The 17467-nt window shown below is 38.4% G+C and overlaps 1 protein-coding gene across 4 annotated transcripts in view; it reads left to right on the forward strand.

The window, feature by feature from the left end:
* col11a1a (collagen, type XI, alpha 1a) overlaps positions 1–17467 on the forward strand; it is a 69034-nt gene that overhangs the window by 18268 nt on the left and 33299 nt on the right. For 2 of the 4 annotated variants that reach the window (XM_082547319.1, XM_082547320.1), the window contains 25 exons: positions 403–687; positions 1853–1918; positions 2245–2286; positions 2402–2464; positions 4406–4480; positions 4614–4697; positions 5451–5507; positions 6391–6444; positions 6550–6603; positions 7571–7624; positions 7742–7795; positions 8646–8699; positions 9117–9161; positions 9362–9415; positions 9510–9554; positions 10278–10331; positions 11747–11791; positions 12300–12353; positions 14071–14115; positions 14460–14513; positions 14628–14672; positions 15715–15768; positions 15876–15983; positions 16056–16109; positions 16912–16965. In XM_082547319.1, coding sequence (XP_082403445.1) covers positions 403–687; positions 1853–1918; positions 2245–2286; positions 2402–2464; positions 4406–4480; positions 4614–4697; positions 5451–5507; positions 6391–6444; positions 6550–6603; positions 7571–7624; positions 7742–7795; positions 8646–8699; positions 9117–9161; positions 9362–9415; positions 9510–9554; positions 10278–10331; positions 11747–11791; positions 12300–12353; positions 14071–14115; positions 14460–14513; positions 14628–14672; positions 15715–15768; positions 15876–15983; positions 16056–16109; positions 16912–16965 — 1653 coding nt within the window. The remainder of the gene's footprint in view (positions 1–402; positions 688–1852; positions 1919–2244; positions 2287–2401; positions 2465–4405; positions 4481–4613; positions 4698–5450; positions 5508–6390; positions 6445–6549; positions 6604–7570; positions 7625–7741; positions 7796–8645; positions 8700–9116; positions 9162–9361; positions 9416–9509; positions 9555–10277; positions 10332–11746; positions 11792–12299; positions 12354–14070; positions 14116–14459; positions 14514–14627; positions 14673–15714; positions 15769–15875; positions 15984–16055; positions 16110–16911; positions 16966–17467) is intronic. The other 2 variants (XM_082547321.1, XM_082547322.1) reach the window with 1 other exon arrangement.

Here is a 17467-nt window from a genome sequence, read left to right on the forward strand (position 1 = left end):
ATCAAGCCTTTCTTTATATCTATGATTGCCAAACTGATAATGATTATGTTTTGTTATCATGGTAACACTTTATTTATTCCTTTTTTTCTGGTATAACAAGTCAATTTATTGAAATACATATATCACAGTACTTGGCTGTAATGGAGTGATATATTGAAGAGTGAAAAGAGTGTAGTTGTTTTTCTCACATTAAAGATAATCTAAGATTGACAATATGGTATTCAAAATAAGTGAAGTGTTACCATTTCTTTTCTTTTCTGCATTTCCTGTTGAATGAACTTGCAATTTTCTTTAATAACATCTTAAAATGGATTATTTTACCTCAGTCGCTTAACTAACATTGTCATTTCCTTGGTTGCTCACTATTATCCCCACCCCCTTGGCTTGGTTAACACATGAAAGGCTGAGGAGGAAGATGTTGTCGGTGCATATGTCACCGAGGCCACTCACGTTGCTCCAGAGCCCACCGTTGTTGCAGAAGCACAGGACACCTTGGATACTGGTGCGGACGCATATGACTTTAAGGAGTATGACCTAAACCAGTATGACTTGGGCGAGGTTGACAGCAGGTTGTATGATTATGGGGCGTATGATGAGTATGGCACAGCCCTGCCTAAACCTGAGGCGACCTACGATGATGAGGTGGGGCCTGGGGTCGCTGCTGAAACCGATGTTTCGGAGAGTACTGTAAGTATCACACCCGGACCTGGTGACTGACGGGTGTGCGCATGAACAGCATGCATTAGAGACTCTGTGTGTCGTGGTTTCACTTAGTCCTTCAGTGCACGTCTTCTTTGTTTGTTGCTTGGCATGGGAAATGCGTCATTGACACGTTAAGTGTGGAATCAGGTGATCTGCTGCTGTTTCAACAGTGTGTGTCTGGTGATTCAGCGGTCATAGGGACTATGCATGCATCTATTTCGCTATAGTTTTTGTTATTAAGGTGGATTTCTATTTAACATAGCACAGACACTTATTCCATACACATCTTTTAATCAGTGTATGCTGACCCAGCCTACACCCACTGATACCAAACAAGGCCTATTGCACCTCCCTACCCACCTCATCTTTCAGCAGCTGGCTGTGATCCCTCCCTCTGCTCGTCTCACTGTGGACTGCAATTAGCCTATAAATCGTAGGCAGCTGTCTGCATAGTGCACCCACACAGTTGTAAAGAACATGCAGACTTTACTAATCAACAGTTTGTCACAGTATGTTATTTAGTCAGTATAAAGACCATATAAATTAACATAACTCCTCATTTTGTGTCTATGTTGGAAAATTTGGCCCCAACTTTGTGCTAAATGTACACAACCAGACTCCATTAAGTGCATTATGTGTCTGTGCGCCTTTGGGTATTGATACTGTAGAATGTTAAGATGAGGCCTTATATGCCTTTTACTACCCATCTCACACACAGCTCACCCAGACTTGCACCTTCTAATCTCACCACACCTTCTCCACCTCCATAAGGAAGAACTTACTCATATTATACATTTGTTATGTTCAGCTACTCATGTGTATTTGCTAAATTGCAATGTTGGAAAAATAATGGGAAATAAAATATACTAAATTTACATAGATAACCGCTGGTATGTTATATTGGGTGATCATTTATTAACCACACTGCTCAGTGACGATGCAATGACAGCACGACTCCATTTCAAGCATGCAGAGGTCCGTTGTCGCTCATGAGGATTACCCTTCTTCTTTGTTAGTGTTTGTTAATGTCTCGCTTTGTATTATCCATGATTTACTTAGTCTAGTGCTATTTGTACCTGTGGAGAATAACTGCTCCATGGTTTAGCTTTACATTTATAAAGCTGCCTCCACTTTTCTTGCTTAACTGCAGGTCGCTGGTTCCGTAGCAGGCTTTGGACAGAAGGGAGAGAAGGGCGAGCCGGCTGTGATTGAACCTGTAAGCTCCAAAAAGTCGATAATTGTCCAAATGTTATGACTTATTATCACTTTCCTGGTACACATATTTTTTAGAAAAATGTTATTCTCAGAGCGAGCAGTCTCACTTTTATTAGAACTTTAAATCATATTAAACCCAAACGAAATAGTGACAAACCCAAACCACAGTTTTATTTATATACTTCTTTAAATATCCCATTGCAGTGCTATCTAAACATCTCCAGAACACAATTTTTTCCTATTATTATCTAATCTGGAACTTATCTATGATACTGCTTTTGCATATCCCACTATTTGTGGTGATAAACACTTTGCTTGTATTTTAAGGGAATGCTAATTGAAGGACCACCAGGACCCCCCGGCCCAGCAGTGAGTATATTTTTTTGGGAAAAAAAGAGACCTAATTATGCGAAATTATCAACTCTTGTCAGAATTTCCTGAGTTGACACTCCGTTGGTCTGCTAACTTTGTTTTGCTTATTCAGGGTCTTCCAGGACCAGCAGGCCTACAAGGACCCCCAGGCACCTCTGGAGATCCTGGGGACAGGGTAGGTTTATCATTTATGTCTCCAAGCTCATAGTTTTTTATGTGGATTTACTCTGAATTCTGAATTCAACTATGTTCTTTCCGGTTATACTCTTTCAGAAAATGAATGTCTGGACAGCTTAATAGACACTCCGAATTAGTGAAATTATTTTGTTATAGGTTCATTTATTGGTAGACTTCATTTACGCGTTGAAGAATAACGATCTGTGTCAGTGTTTTATATGTGAAAGGAAGGCAGTGTGAGGAATAGAAATTTTATAGCACACTAATTGCATTGAAAACTGCATTGAGAATAATACTGAATGAACTGTGTGTAGCTTACCATTAAAAGTTAATATGAATATCAAACACTAGTGATCTTGGGGGCATTACTTGTGCTACACACAGTTCACTGAAATTAAACTTCTTGTTGTAAGAATGGTTAAAAGCAAGTTTTAGCACATTCAAACTCTGACAGTCATTCATTTCTACAATAGTGCACTTGAAAGTGTATTAATAGATTATTGTCAGTAGACAGAAATAGTCTTGAGCTGTTATTTTCACTTCCTTGCTGCTCATCATTAGCATAAGCAGCAATAGCCAAGGTGAGTGAGACTATACCTGAGATGTAAAGTATTGTTATAAAAGTCTTAAAACCAACTGTTCCACAGTTCTGCTGCACGCTCACACATGTGCACAAATACGGCTAAAAAGAAAAGATGGAAAAAAGGTTGTTAGTTTTGGATTGCAGATGGTTGTGTTGCTCACCGATGGACACTCCTAGTATCTGTGCAATTAAGCATTTATGTTAATGATATGAATAGAAATAGCACAATATAAGATTAAAACTTAAACTAAAAAGGAGCAAAAAAAGTAATAAATCACCTGAGTAGAGATTCAGTAGTTTTGTGTGTCCAACATCAAACTAGTCTATATATATTGTAAAGTTGACATCTTCTTGTTGCCATCTATACACCTAAACAGTGTCCCGAATGTAAATAGTATAGTTTTGATGCTGTCATGACACAGCCTGTCTACAGACATATGGACAAACAAACACGCAGCAAATTGCTGTGAATCCTGGTATAGCAGGTATCTGCGCGTCTGCCTTTTTGCCGTGATGACACACACATACACAGACACATGATTACAGCCACACTAGCTACATCAGTGTGTCGGGTAAAAATTGTAATTTTGTAGCTCAGATAAAGATACTTATTATGTAGTTACAGATGGACAGAAAATGTAAAAAATGTCAAACAGGGCTGTAATCTGGGAAGAGGAAAAAAGTACTCAGTGAGGGTCAGTGTAACCCATCTTTGACCAGAGCCTTAATCTGAACATGAACTATGCAGTTTAGTTAAAATCTATAGATCGACAGAGAGATATATAAACACCCAGCAAATTAGTAAAGGCAATCATTTTGTTTAAGTGTCAACACACACACATAAAGAGTCACAGGGTGCACTGATGAAAGTGCAGAGCATATAGATAATTATGTTTTTACATTTTGTATAAATTTGCTTTCCACCCCCTCGTGTTTGAGTCATTTTAGCGATCTGTACCATCATAAATTCTTGAATTCAGCCAAAATATAAATGGTAGTACATACAAAGATTCAATTCCATTCAATTCAATTTTATTTCTATAGCGCCAAATCACAACAAAAGTCGCTTCAAGGCGCTTTATATTTTTCCAGTAGATCGCACAATAATAGATACAGAGAAAAACCCAACAATCCTATGACCCCCTATGAGCAAGCACTTTGGCGACAGTGGCAACAAAGATGTGACAAAGTCCACAGGAAACTGCCAGAGAGCTTTTGCCACAACTGATTTGCTAATGGTTAGATGTTATAAACATAACCAGCTATGGAAATGTATTTTTTACACTTTTTTCACGTGCCATAATTTGTTTTCAATGTTGATGCTATTAATAATTTTTTGCCTCTTCTGTATCACAGGGTCCTCCTGGACGCCCTGGTCTGCCTGGTGCTGACGGTTTGCCGGGGCCCCCTGGTACCATGCTGATGCTTCCAGTAAGTGCTCATACAGCAGAACTACATTCCATCCAAACTTATCATATATCCATAACCAAGATCATTTTTAGGATATTGCGTAGTGATGACAGAGTGAGCTGAACAAAATGCGCTGTCTGTGTGTGTCCAACAGTTCCGTTTCGGCGGGGATGGTGAGAAGGGTCCAGTGGTGTCGGCCCAAGAAGCCCAGGCGCAGGCGATCCTTTCACAGGCTAGAGTAAGTAGAAACAACATTTTAAAAGCCACAGGGAAACCAAAAGGCTGTGGACAAACCCCTACCCCCTCTTGCTGGCTACATAGAGCTGTAGGGGGAAAGGAGGGGAAGGAAGACAGAGACAGCATTTTGGTGAGGAGGGGTTGTGCTGCATTTTGTTGTCCTTGTGGGGCTAAAAGGAGACATGCCGAGTGGGCTAAAGAGCAACAGCATGAAAAGGCCACTTTGAACAGGTGGACAGGCAGGAGAGACTGTTAAAAATACTTCAGGGGCTCAGCGTCTGTGGGTGGGCTAAGAAACAGGTGTAGTCTTTGCATCTTTGTGGAAGAGGAGATGGGCACTTAGAAAAAGAGACAATTCACTTTAGACCCAATAACTGAACAGGTAAACCGAATAATTGCTAAATCTGATTATTAAATGTTAAAGTCATCACAATGAGACAGCAACTGGAGGATGATAAAGAATGTTTACTGCAGTCCAGATGAGAGGCATCTCAGAATAGGATGTAGTGATCATGTAGTGTGAGCAGCGCCACAACTTTCTTAACCAAGACCAAAAAAAAAGGATTATTAAGTGCAGACATGCCAGGATACTAGAAAACAGACTATCAAAATATGTAAAATGGGAAGGAAAATTCTGAAAAATGCATAAAGATATGCGTCATGTGCTGTTTATGCAGTTTGCAAAAAGTATTATGAATGTTTTTTTTGCCTCAGTGAAATTTGACCTTGCTCTTGTCTGTGCCCATACCTGCAGCTGGCTATGAGAGGACCCCCTGGGCCAATGGGTTTGACGGGAAGATCGGGGCCAGTGGTGAGTGAGAATTTATCCTGTGGAATTTATGCTGCAACACAGCTCTTCAATCTCTAAATATGTTTATTATTCATAGTTTTGTGTTTATTGTATTCATTAAAGTTGTCATTTACAGCCATTGTATATATCTGGAACAAGTATTCAAGATCAAGTTAATCAAATGCATATTTTTAAAAATGCAGTGTTTTATTAGATTGGATTATAAAATATCTTCTTTTGTTGCTTGTGCATTTTTCTTTGTACTGTTGGTACTAGAAGAAAGTACAATCAAATACAGAGTAGTACGTTTTTTTTGTTGCTCAGTGAAACAGAGGAAAAATACACATGTTAACAGCTGCTTTACATATTGCAACTGGGCAAACTTTTTTTTTCTTGGGCTTGTTGATACAAGATCCACAGCTTATCTCCAGGAAAAGACCCTACAAAAGACTTGCCCAGAGATGAATGCCAGATAAAACACCGATCTATCACTGTACCTGTATGTGTAATCTTAGGCCTCTGGTGCCAGCTAGACCTGGAGCTATCAGGCTAGTCTTGCAAATAAGTTTGAACTCTAACTTGGCACAAAGCGTTTAGAAGCTGATTGTTTGCAGCAAATAAAGATCAGCATTTAAGCCAGGTGGATATAATCCATGATTCAAAAATCTGATAGGAGTGTCTTGCAGTTTATAATATCATATGTGCCAATTTGTGCTTAAAAATAATCGGTGCAGTGATGTTTATTTTGATGAGCATTGGTATATGGTTTGAGTGCTGTAAAATGTCGCCATCTGCTGTTTTTTTAAAGAACTGTTTTCCATAATCTTTCCTGAAGGAAACTGTGAAAAAAGCTTGAAAAGATGTGTATATATAAGCATGCTTGGTTTGTGTTCTCTTACTTTAGGGTCCACCTGGCATTTCTGGATTGAAAGGTGAAAGTGGAGACCCTGGTCCTCAGGTGAGGGATAAGTTATGACTTAATGAATGAGTGAAAACATTTCACACAAACTGAGAAACAAATAGTGCTGCTGATCACCAAACTGGTCCTCATGTGCTTTTACAGGGTCCTCGTGGCACCCAAGGTCCCCCAGGGCAGCCTGGCAAGGCAGGCAAGCGGGTGAGTGAACTCACTCACCTCCAGCACTCGCACTGCAGTGTGTGTGTGTGTGTGTGTGTGTGCTTGCATGCCTCTGTGTTTGTTGTGTGGTTGTTTGTACTTGTCGTCTCTCCTCAGTAGCTGAGAAGCTTATTTCCACTCCAACAAACAATTGCTTGAGATGTGCTTAAAGGCCTGTGGTCCCTCCAATCCTCGGATCAATGGCTGGGCAGTTAATCTGTCTGAAAATGCCAAAACATTAACACTGACTATGAATGTAGGGTGCAATTAGTGTCACGGTTCAGTCCCTCTGCAGGGCCAAACATCGTGACCTAATTGGATACTAATAAACATAAACCAGTCATTTGCAAGTTAGTAATACAAGCTTAATTAAAATGCAGGACCTTAGCTGATTTTAATGTCACAAAATGTGATTAAATATTGCTTAATTAAATAAACAGTATGCAAGCTAGTTATTTATGGATGCAGTGGATGAAATGTATCTTGCACTGTCATTTCTAACGTTTTCCCTAAAAACTAGTGAGGCAAGGAGGAGATAGAGTTAATAAGAGAAATGTAAGCTGCCCTTCAAAAATGAGTCAAATCTGAAAAATAAACATATTCTTTGGTTTTAATTCATTATTTACTGATTATAACAACCAAACAAATACTCATTTTCTTCATCTATCGGTAAGAATTTGCAACATCCAGGAAGCCAACTGGTTCACAGGAAGAGTAAATCTAAATGAAAAAACAAATATTGACATTTTATCTGATGATATAAATAGAACGTAGTCGCTGGTAGTTTTCTACAGAAATGAAAAAGGAGACTGATACTAAAATACAAAATAGAAAAGTGCGTGTTTTTAAAGCAGATATAACAAAAAAAAATATTATCTTACTTATCTAGAATCCCATAGTTATGTTCTGAACGTCTCCGCGGTATCAAAATCTGTGTTCATATTTTTAATCTCGCTTCTGTTTTAAGGGTCGTGCTGGAGCTGATGGTGCCCGTGGGATGCCTGGAGAATCAGGTTCTAAGGTACAAATGCTGCTACATAACATTTAAAGTTTATTTCACTAGAAAAGAGCAAATAGTGGAAGTGCTCTTGTCCATATAAAGATTGCTTTTGTAATATTGCGTACTGTTTCCTTACAGGGTGACAGAGGATTTGATGGACTTCCTGGGCTGCCTGGTGAAAAAGGACACAGGGTGAGCATAATATGGCACTTCATACGTTAAATCATGTGCAGTCTGCTCCTTTTGCAGAGCTCTCTGATTTAGAATAGCTGTGAGATTTATCCACTGAGAGTAAATATAAAACAGAGCATCGTTTGCCCGAGAAACAACTCTAGATGTTTTTGAGCAGGTGAACAAAACACTGCTTCCTCGTGTGATAAGTCACAAAACTGGCATTAAAACAAACTCTCTCAGTTATACAGGATTAGCCGTCTTAGATTACAATAATAACCAAAGGTTTGGATATCTTGGATCTCTTTTAGTTGGCTGTAGTGGGTGATGTAGTTTGGAATTTCAGTATCTTTCTAAGATCATGTTGAGTAACATCCTTAAATTTCAGTGTGCTGAGTGAAGAACTGTTATGCCAAGAGGGGAAAATGGATTAACAATTTATAATTTGCTACATGGCTTCCACTAATGTACCTGCATTAATCACGCACTGAAGCTCGGCAATTGGTTTGTACATTGAAAAATTACCAATGAAATCACTGTCGAGTACGACATCCTGCCTGTCACCTGGTTATTCGAAATCTGTGTTATGATGTCGTATTTGTTTCATTCCGAGCAATGGTTTATAGCATCAAAGGTTTGGTATGAAGGCTTTTACAGTATAGTGAGATGCAGCAGGAAGTGAAAACATAATGTGTTTAGTATGCAAGGATGAAGAAACAAAAAAGTAACCAGTGTTTGAAAGGACACTAATGTAGTTTTCAAATTAAAAGCTCCAACTAGAAAATTCTACAAAATAAATAAAAGAACATCATAATGTGAGATATTAACCTCAACCTGTGTGTCTTTCTGATCTCTTTCTTCTTTTTCTTAGGGAGAACCAGGACCAATGGGACCCCCAGGTGCCCCTGGAGAGGATGGACAGAGAGTAAATGCTTCCTCTTTTATCTCACAAATACCTGCACTCAGCTGAGATGCATCACCAACATACTTATTTAGATCAGATGTGCTTCACCAGCTCAGCCCTCAGGCAGCAGCAGCTGGGTTGAGACTGGGAACTGGGAACGAGGGGAGGTTGTGTCTAACCTTTTCTTCTTATGAAACTACCTTAACCAACTCCTGGCTGTTGGTGCATTCAGTTATGTTTGCAGTGGTTTAACATAAGCTGTAACTGATAGAGGATTTTGAGCACCTAAAATTAAAAGTGATGATTACTAATATATAATGCAAGATGCCACTGTTTACTTCCTGGTCTGGTTTATTTGAATTAATATGATAAACGCTAAAAGTTCCGTAAAGATCATTATATTTCATTTTCTCTGATTATGTCTGTTTCTTCCCTCAGGGCGAGGATGGAGAGATTGGGCCTCGAGGATTAGCTGGAGAGAGTGTAAGGCTCCTGGTCTTATTATATCATGCCATCCCAGATCTATGAAATTACAACAAGCTGCAACATGATCTTCCTTAAGTCATTTAAAAAAGCTAACACAAGCATCCAGCAGGGGCAGTAGTGCCCCTCTGACAATTATTCATGAATATTATGACCATAAAACAATTCTCAGTTTACTTGAACTCGTTTGTTCCTCATAGGGTCCAAGAGGTTTGCTGGGACCTCGTGGTCCTCCAGGACCCCCTGGATCACCTGTACGTACTCTGACTTTTACCATGTCCCCATGTAGTATCACTGCCTGCAATTAATATGATCGGTCACGAGTCTTGTTTAATGTGTCCTCTGCAGGGTGTTGCTGGAGTTGATGGTCCTCAAGGTCCAAAAGGAAACATGGTACAAACACAGCTTCCTCATTATTATAGTCACCAACATGTGACCATATCAGCTTTTAGTGCTGCAGATCTTCAGACCCTGGGCTGAACTATACAGATGCTTTTACTCAGTGCGCATTGTTAAAGTTAACTTTTAGGTTGTAGAATGCACAGCTGTGAGATCAAAGGTTCAGTGCTCAGTTGTGAGTCTGCTGTGATCATTATATCTTAAAGATGTGTTAAAAGTTACATTATGTTAAGATAAATATATATAAATAACAACAACTTACAGAAATGTGTTATTAATAAGTTTTGCTGCTTTTGAGAATTAAATGTCCACCAAGAGTATCGCCTCTCTTTCATTTATTTCTGTCCTGGACTCCTAAGTAAACATGCTGCGGTATTTTAGGAAAGAGTGGAATTTTTTGGACTTTGCTTTTGTAACCAAAGTAAAATACATTAAGCTCAGTAAAAAGGCAGCTATATTCCAGATTGGAGTATATGAAGCAGATTGGGAAAAGTAGGCATACCAAAATATTTCAATTAGTTAATTAAACTCTTCTGTAACTTATCCCCTGAGATATCATTGTTTTTTCTTTGTGATCTGGAGAGTAAATAGTCCTGGCGACAGAGCACACCTGTTAACAGTGCCACACTGGGTGTAATTCAACTGCACTGTATTTGTGAGAGTTGCTCCGGGAATAATGTTTCTTGTCTAGTTTTGACAGTCTTCTTTTTTTTTCAGGGACCTCAAGGAGAGCCAGGCCCACCCGGGCAGCAGGGAATCCCTGGGACACAGGTGAACGAATCAATCACGAGGTGTCATCACTGCACCTGAAACAAGCAAAGACAAGTGCAGTGCAGGGATATTTTCCATGGACTTATCTTAGGAGAAAAACTATTTGTTTGGTTTGGTTTTCATTGTCTTTGTGTTGGTTTAATTCCTGCAAAGCTTCTACAACTGTTGCTTCAAGCTGACACACACCCACACATACACACACATAAATATATAAGCACATATCAGATAGTGTTATGTTGTGCTTCAGTGGAAAACATTATGAGGTCAAAGAAAAGTGTGAGGCAGAATTCATAAGGACCTAGGAAAAGAGAAGTGCAGCGGTCAGAGAATCTCAGACAGCTTAATAATGTGGCAGCGGATGTTGTTGATGTGGTGAAACAGTGTCTCAAAGATGGACTACAGAAAATACATCTTAGATGCCTCATGCAGTGTTACTGTGCTGTTACATGCAGGTCTTATGAAAGAGAGAAATCAGTGAAAAATATCACTTTGTTACAAAGGACGGAATTCGGACTCATCATTAAATACAAATAACGTTCACCGGAGAGGTCACCTCTCATTGAAGGTTCAAATTTTATCAGCACGTTTTGGCATCAAATAGAAACGGCACTACTAATGAACATTTAGCTGTCACATGTCAGTGATGCTCATTGCAGTTAATGATGTTCATGTATTATGTCGCTATGAATAATGGGAGGGCATTATCTCCTTTCACTTCATAAAAGGATTGGTCTAGTCTATCTACTGCTGAAGGAGGGGATGAAAGAATCACTGGAGCACCTTTCCTTAGTCATTAGAAAATTCATCCAGTTTTTATTAAGGGTTATTATGGCTGCCACTAAGAGAGATTCTGTGTCACTTCCCTCTGTTAGGATTCTTCCTAAGCAAGTTTGACAGTTTGCTTGTAGCCTCTGTATACACTGAGCATTGGTTTAAAAAATGACACACAAGTGGGGAAAAGGGCACATGGGCCGACTGTCAGGCATAGAAGGCAAAGGAGCAAAGGTGGGAAGTAAAAATACAAGACAAATGGGAAGACGAACTTTCACAGTACAACGGAAAGTAACCAAAAGATAAATAACTAATGCTGAAAGACATGAAGACAAAAGCATGGGAAACAAGGACAGAAACACAACCAAACCAACAAATATAAAGGGCAATGGCAGGTAGGGACTCAGAAATGCATATATGGGAGCACATAAACAAATATTTAAGGATTTGCAAGAATGCTAAGGACCAATATACCCCACTTAGAAAGAACAAGCACACTTAAACACACAGGCTTAACATTTCTTTACCAGCTAAACTATTTACAGCTCCAACAAATGCTTCAGTTTATCCAGCTTGCGCATGTGTTTGAGCATGCCTGTTGTTGCTATATCGACTCTCATCTCTATCTGTCTCTTGTTTTGCAGGGTCTTCCTGGTCCTCAAGGCTCCATTGGACCACCTGGAGAAAAAGTGTGTTTATTTCTGTCTTCATTATTTGAAAGCTTATTATTAAAGCATTACGGTTTGTACCTGGTGAATGAAATGTTTGTTGGTACAAAAAAACGTAGTCTTGTGCGAGGAATTATTAAGTTGCCGAATCAGTAAACTGTATTTGATATAAGATATAAAGACCCATGATTTGATGTAACTTTTGCATTATTTGGCAAAATAAGGCAAATTTGGTATCTGCAGGTTAGCAAGATTCATGCTAAGTATGCTATGTACTGCATGCTTCTTTGTCATGTCTCTTTGTTAAGGAAGCTTAGTTGCATTTATCTAACTACAATTTAAAATTTAAATTCAGTTTATTTATTTTTTGTTTATGATAGAATTTCTTTTTCCTTGAGTTTTCTTTCATCAAAACTAAGAATCTATGCTAAAGTCAAAAAGTTGCATTTAGCTTATTTGAACCTGCACGTGACCTTCATAAGAATCCTGGACGTTTTTTTAAATCTGTCTTTTTCTTTTCCTCATGCAGGGACCTCAGGGCAGGTCGGGGTTGCCTGGATTACCTGGAGCTGATGGGCCCCCTGTGAGTGCTCTTGTGACCTAAACACATGCATACTGTATATCAATATTACATACATACATATCCCACAAAAAAGATAATCTAACACCACTTTACTCATTTAATATTCACTAAAATTGTGGGTGCTATTTTTTACTTTTTATTTTGTACTAGTATTAGTAGTAGTTTAGTACTGCCGTTTAAATATGGGGAAATTGTGCACTTTTATATAACCACCAAGTTCAAAGATAGCTGCACAGCTAAAGTACTTACGAGATCATTGAGGATTAGCGAAACAATAGACATGCAAAGTTTAGTTTGTGGACAATCCACTTTGAGAGCCTTTCCTTTATTTGTTTTGCAAAAATAAAGGGAAGTTTTAGTTCCCATAGATTAAGAATTTAACTATGGGTGCTGAGTAGATGAAATGGACATTTTGCTAAAAATTGTTCTTAAGTATGCAAACAAAAAGTGCAGTCATTAATAAAAAATCAAACCAAAACCCAAGTTAAATTAGTTACATGCTTCCCCTTAAAAGTCAGGAACCATGTCTGGAACATTGTAAAATTGTGGTGGCCATAACTCACACAGATTGAAAATTTACATGTGGAGGTGGTTTTGAGAATATTCGTCTCACACGTCTCACCTGCAAGTTATCAGAAGTTGTGAAAGCAGAAAAAATAAAAAGCTTATACCGTAAAATAAGAACCATTCATTCAAATGACCTGAAACAACAGTATTCTCTATTGAATCCTCTGCATAAACCCACCAAGTGGAAAGTAGATTGCTAAGAAAACAGACAGCGCACACACAGATGCACACATATACAGTGACTCCTTGACTTATTTGTGTTATACCTTCAGTCTGTTGGTAATGATTTTTGGAAATGGCCCGATTTTTTGTTTGTTTGTTTTTCTTGAAATATCTCATATGCATTTGAGACTATAAATGAAGTTGTTGTGCAAGCTATGTGCTTCAAAAAATGCACATGGACAATATTTTGATTTTTATTTAATCCTTTTTGTGCAACATGGCAGAACTGTACCTCAGACATCTCTCGTGGCATTTTCCATCACCAGAAATTTGATAAATAGCCTACGGGATTTGTTATTTCGACCCGTAGTTGTTCATGTCATACCTCCTTCACTGCCCTTACTTGGAGAGGTGTGTAAGTTCAACAGGCAGACAGGCTTAGCTGGCCTCAGGCGCCAGAGCCTGGTGATTTACAGCCCTCTACCTCAATGTCACACTTCAGATCGGGATGTCAGAGGCCAAAGGATCCATTATGTTTGTGGGCAACCTGTCTGTCTGTACGATAAACCTTACTTCATCAGTGGCCATCACACAAATATCTAATTTAATATTATTACTAGAAAAACTTGTACTTGTAGTATATCTGCTAATATACTATGCTATTGTTTGCAAAAAAGCACCATAGAGCACACAAGTTTACCCTTATAATTAATGCAGCATTGTGTGAATGCACTACAATTCAGCTTTGCTCTGAAATAGTAACTCTTTTGTTGGTTTGCCATGTGTTTGAAGGACAACACAAAAGCTAGAAATTGATCTTAATATGAATTCAGAAAGAAACGCTGGGGTTCTTTTTTGTGAAGTTGCTTCAACATCATAAACGGTTGCATCACGTAGCTCAGTGACACACATTAGGTCACAGCATTCACTAAGTTCAATAGTTTTGCAAGTTTTAACCATGTTGTGATGTCTTTGTTTTGTTTTGCAGGGTCATCCTGGTAAGGAGGGGCCACCTGGAGAGAAAGGAGCCCAAGTAGGTGTTTTGAAGTCACAGAATTTTATCTTATTTTTATTTATTTTTTTATTTTTTTCATTTGTTCATTTATTCATTCATTCACTTTTTAATTGTTATTCATATTCAGATCACATAACCTTTTGTTAACTGAGCTTATGTTGTGCCAGTATTTAATATTACAGTTTAGCTTGGTTCAATAATTGACCAACACTGATTGTTTACGATGCAATTGTAATGGCGAACCATCTTAAATTGACACTAATCGGGTATTTAAATATGTAATTACAAGTTATTATTAATGCCATCTGCATTTATCTGCTAAGCGTTAGCCCCAGTAATCATAAACTCTTTCTTTGCTCCAGGGTCCATCAGGCCCACAGGGTCCCATTGGTTATCCTGGTCCTCGTGGTGTTAAGGTATGATGTTTGATGAGGCAAATTTGATTGTCCAAACGCTTTTTATTATTCTACAGGAGTTTGTCCTGCTAGACATCATTGTCATCATTCTAATCTCTGGCTTCTGTCCTGCAGGGTGCAGATGGTGTCCGTGGTCTCAAGGGATCAAAGGGAGAGAAGGTATATATGTCTTTTTAAAATATATATATTATTTTACACAATTTTTTTTATATAAAATATAAACAGGTCAGTCGATAGCCTTCTTCAGCAAAGACGGAGACTTTCTTAAAGTGACCCTTGATCCACTGTTGAATGTAAAGCTGTCATGCTCTAGAATATTTTTGAAAGCCCACTACAATCAACTCCAAGCAGTTTCTGAAGTGTTGAACTGTGCATGTATCCATGTAGAATTTAAACTAATATTTTTTATATATAGATAGGCATAACTTTTATTCAAGATCAATACAGCTGTGTCACTGTAAAAAAAAATCCATTATCTGACTGAGAGATGTTGTTCTTACTACAATGACAGGTATTCATATCATTTTTTATTGAATTATTTATAGCAAGAGATCCAAAAGCCAAAACCTCGAGGAGAAAGCGTTTGTTATGAATAAAGGATGTGCTTTTCTTGAGGTGTGTGCGTGTGGTCTTTGCGATGCGAGTTGGTGGCAACAGACGTGCTCAGTACTGCATTATGCATCAGAGAGTTGAAAACATGGACAAGTGAAAGTTTCAAAGAAAAGAGTAATAAGTTTGGATGAACTCAATCGTGTCCTTCAGTCCATTTATTCACAAAGTCAATAAACCCGAGCATCATTCGGTGTATTGTAGATATACTGAGTGTCTTGTGTCTTTAAAACTAGAGCAAATTATATAATGTTTTCTAATTTGGTACATCGGTATATAAACAGTCACAAATAAAAGTGAATGGGCACTGCTGCAAATGTAGAGGATGAAAATGTCAACAGCTTTACGTTTCCATGCAGGTGCTATTCCACTATCTGACCAGCAGATAGCACTGTCAATCCTGTGATTTACACAGTGAACCTAAGAAGGCTGAAGCTTTAAAAGATTTTCAAAAAATAACTTTTAAAAAAAAGTTTCAGGGAGTTTCTTAGAAAAAATAATCAATTTCAGACAGTTAAACAATGCTTTTAGCAAGAATATAGTAAATTAACCCCAAAAATGCCAGAAAATTCACTAACTTCTCTCATTTCAGGGTGAGGACGGTTTCCCGGGTTTCAAGGGGGACATGGGAATCAAAGGAGACCGGGTGAGGAGCTTGACTGAAATAAAAACACTGATGACTCAACATTTAGTTGAATCTTTACTATTTGGATGGAAAATTAAGATATGTTGTTATATATTTGTTGATTGTAGGGTGAAATTGGTTTGATTGGGTCCCGTGGAGAGGATGGTCCTGAGGGTCCTAAAGGCAGAGCTGGGCCCCCTGGTGAATCTGGTCCTCTTGGTCTTGCTGGAGAAAAGGTAACATAGCTCTGACTGCAGTTGTGCTAAAATTGTATTCCTGTGCTTACTTGTGGTGTTAATGTCTCTCAGGGTAAACTGGGTGTCCCAGGATTGCCAGGTTATCCTGGAAGACAAGGACCTAAGGTACGTTTGTAAAAATCAAGTTTTTTTGTTGGTGTTTTTCTTGGATAATAATAGATAACAAATATTAAATGGTGGTTTACTTTGTTGGCTGTGGTACTTCAAGTCATCGGGTTTGCCAGGTTACTCGGAAATAACGCAGCTGACAAACATCCCATATTATAGCACGCTGGTTATTTTTATTTTTTTTAGTTATTTTTCAAAAAAATATTTTAAAAAAATTGGCATCACTTTTTAATAAGGTGTCACTAACAAGGCTATAATTCCCTAAATGAGTAAACAACACAGCTTTATTTTGGCAGTGCAAAATTTTAGTGTTATTGCTTTACGGAGGTAAAGTTTGCCATGGATTCAATTTTTGTTGAATGTCCCCAATGCAACATTTGAGGCTCTGCAGAATAGGTAAGCTTTTTAAAAAAAAAATCCCCCTGTTCACAGTATGATTACAGAAAATGTCACTTTGTCTCGTGTTTAAAGATATTTTGTGCCATGTTGTAAAGTTTCCCTCTTCTTGTTTCAGTGTGTCAATTATTTTATATGGACTGAGAAAATGTTCTTTAACAAGAAGTATAGTGCAGTATAGATAAGGAACAGCTTTTTTTAACCCCCTTATGTTTCAAACTCTAGATTCAGGCTATTTGACAGGAGCGTGGGGTTAACAGTGTAAAAGTAACTGAAGATGACATGCAACAGCAGTGCAGATAAATACAGGATGAGCTTTAATTATTATGCACGTGCTGACCCTCACAGCTTCTCTTGTGTTTCTGTACTTTCCCTCCACGACATATCTACCTCCTGTCGACAGGGCTCAAGCGGTTTCCCTGGATTCCCCGGAGCCAATGGCGAGAAAGGAGGCAGGGTAAGAAAACACATGCATTAAGTTTTTGTGTATGAAAATCACCACGACATCACGGTCCAGCACAAAAGAAAATTGATTCCCATTACAAAGCATCTGCACGGTGACTCGGCACAAAAATAAATAAATAAATGAATAACAGCAGCGAAATCAATGTCAGGGAGAGAACAAAAGGTGCGGAAACAATTGTGCTTTCATTGAGCCCATGGCCTCATTTCTTGGCTTGAAAAAGAGTTGCACTCACGCAGTTTTGGAGAGTTGCTGAGACGCTGTTTGAGTTTTCATATTTGCACGTTCACCACTGACGTGTGCAGTAAGCCAGATATCCCCAGCTCAACACCATTCGTTTTATTAAAGGTGGAGGTAGTGGGAGAGAGTATTAGTTTGAAATCCACTTTAATATAAAGATTATTAAAAGTATAAAAAGTTATTAAATAAATTGGCTTAAAAATCTTTTATTAAGTGGATACTTTAAACTGTATTATTTGACCAAAGCCAGGTCCAT

The sequence above is a fragment of the Aulonocara stuartgranti genome, assembly GCF_965226115.1.
Source record: "Aulonocara stuartgranti genome assembly, chromosome: 9".
In the NCBI taxonomy this organism is placed as follows: domain Eukaryota; kingdom Metazoa; phylum Chordata; class Actinopteri; order Cichliformes; family Cichlidae; genus Aulonocara; species Aulonocara stuartgranti.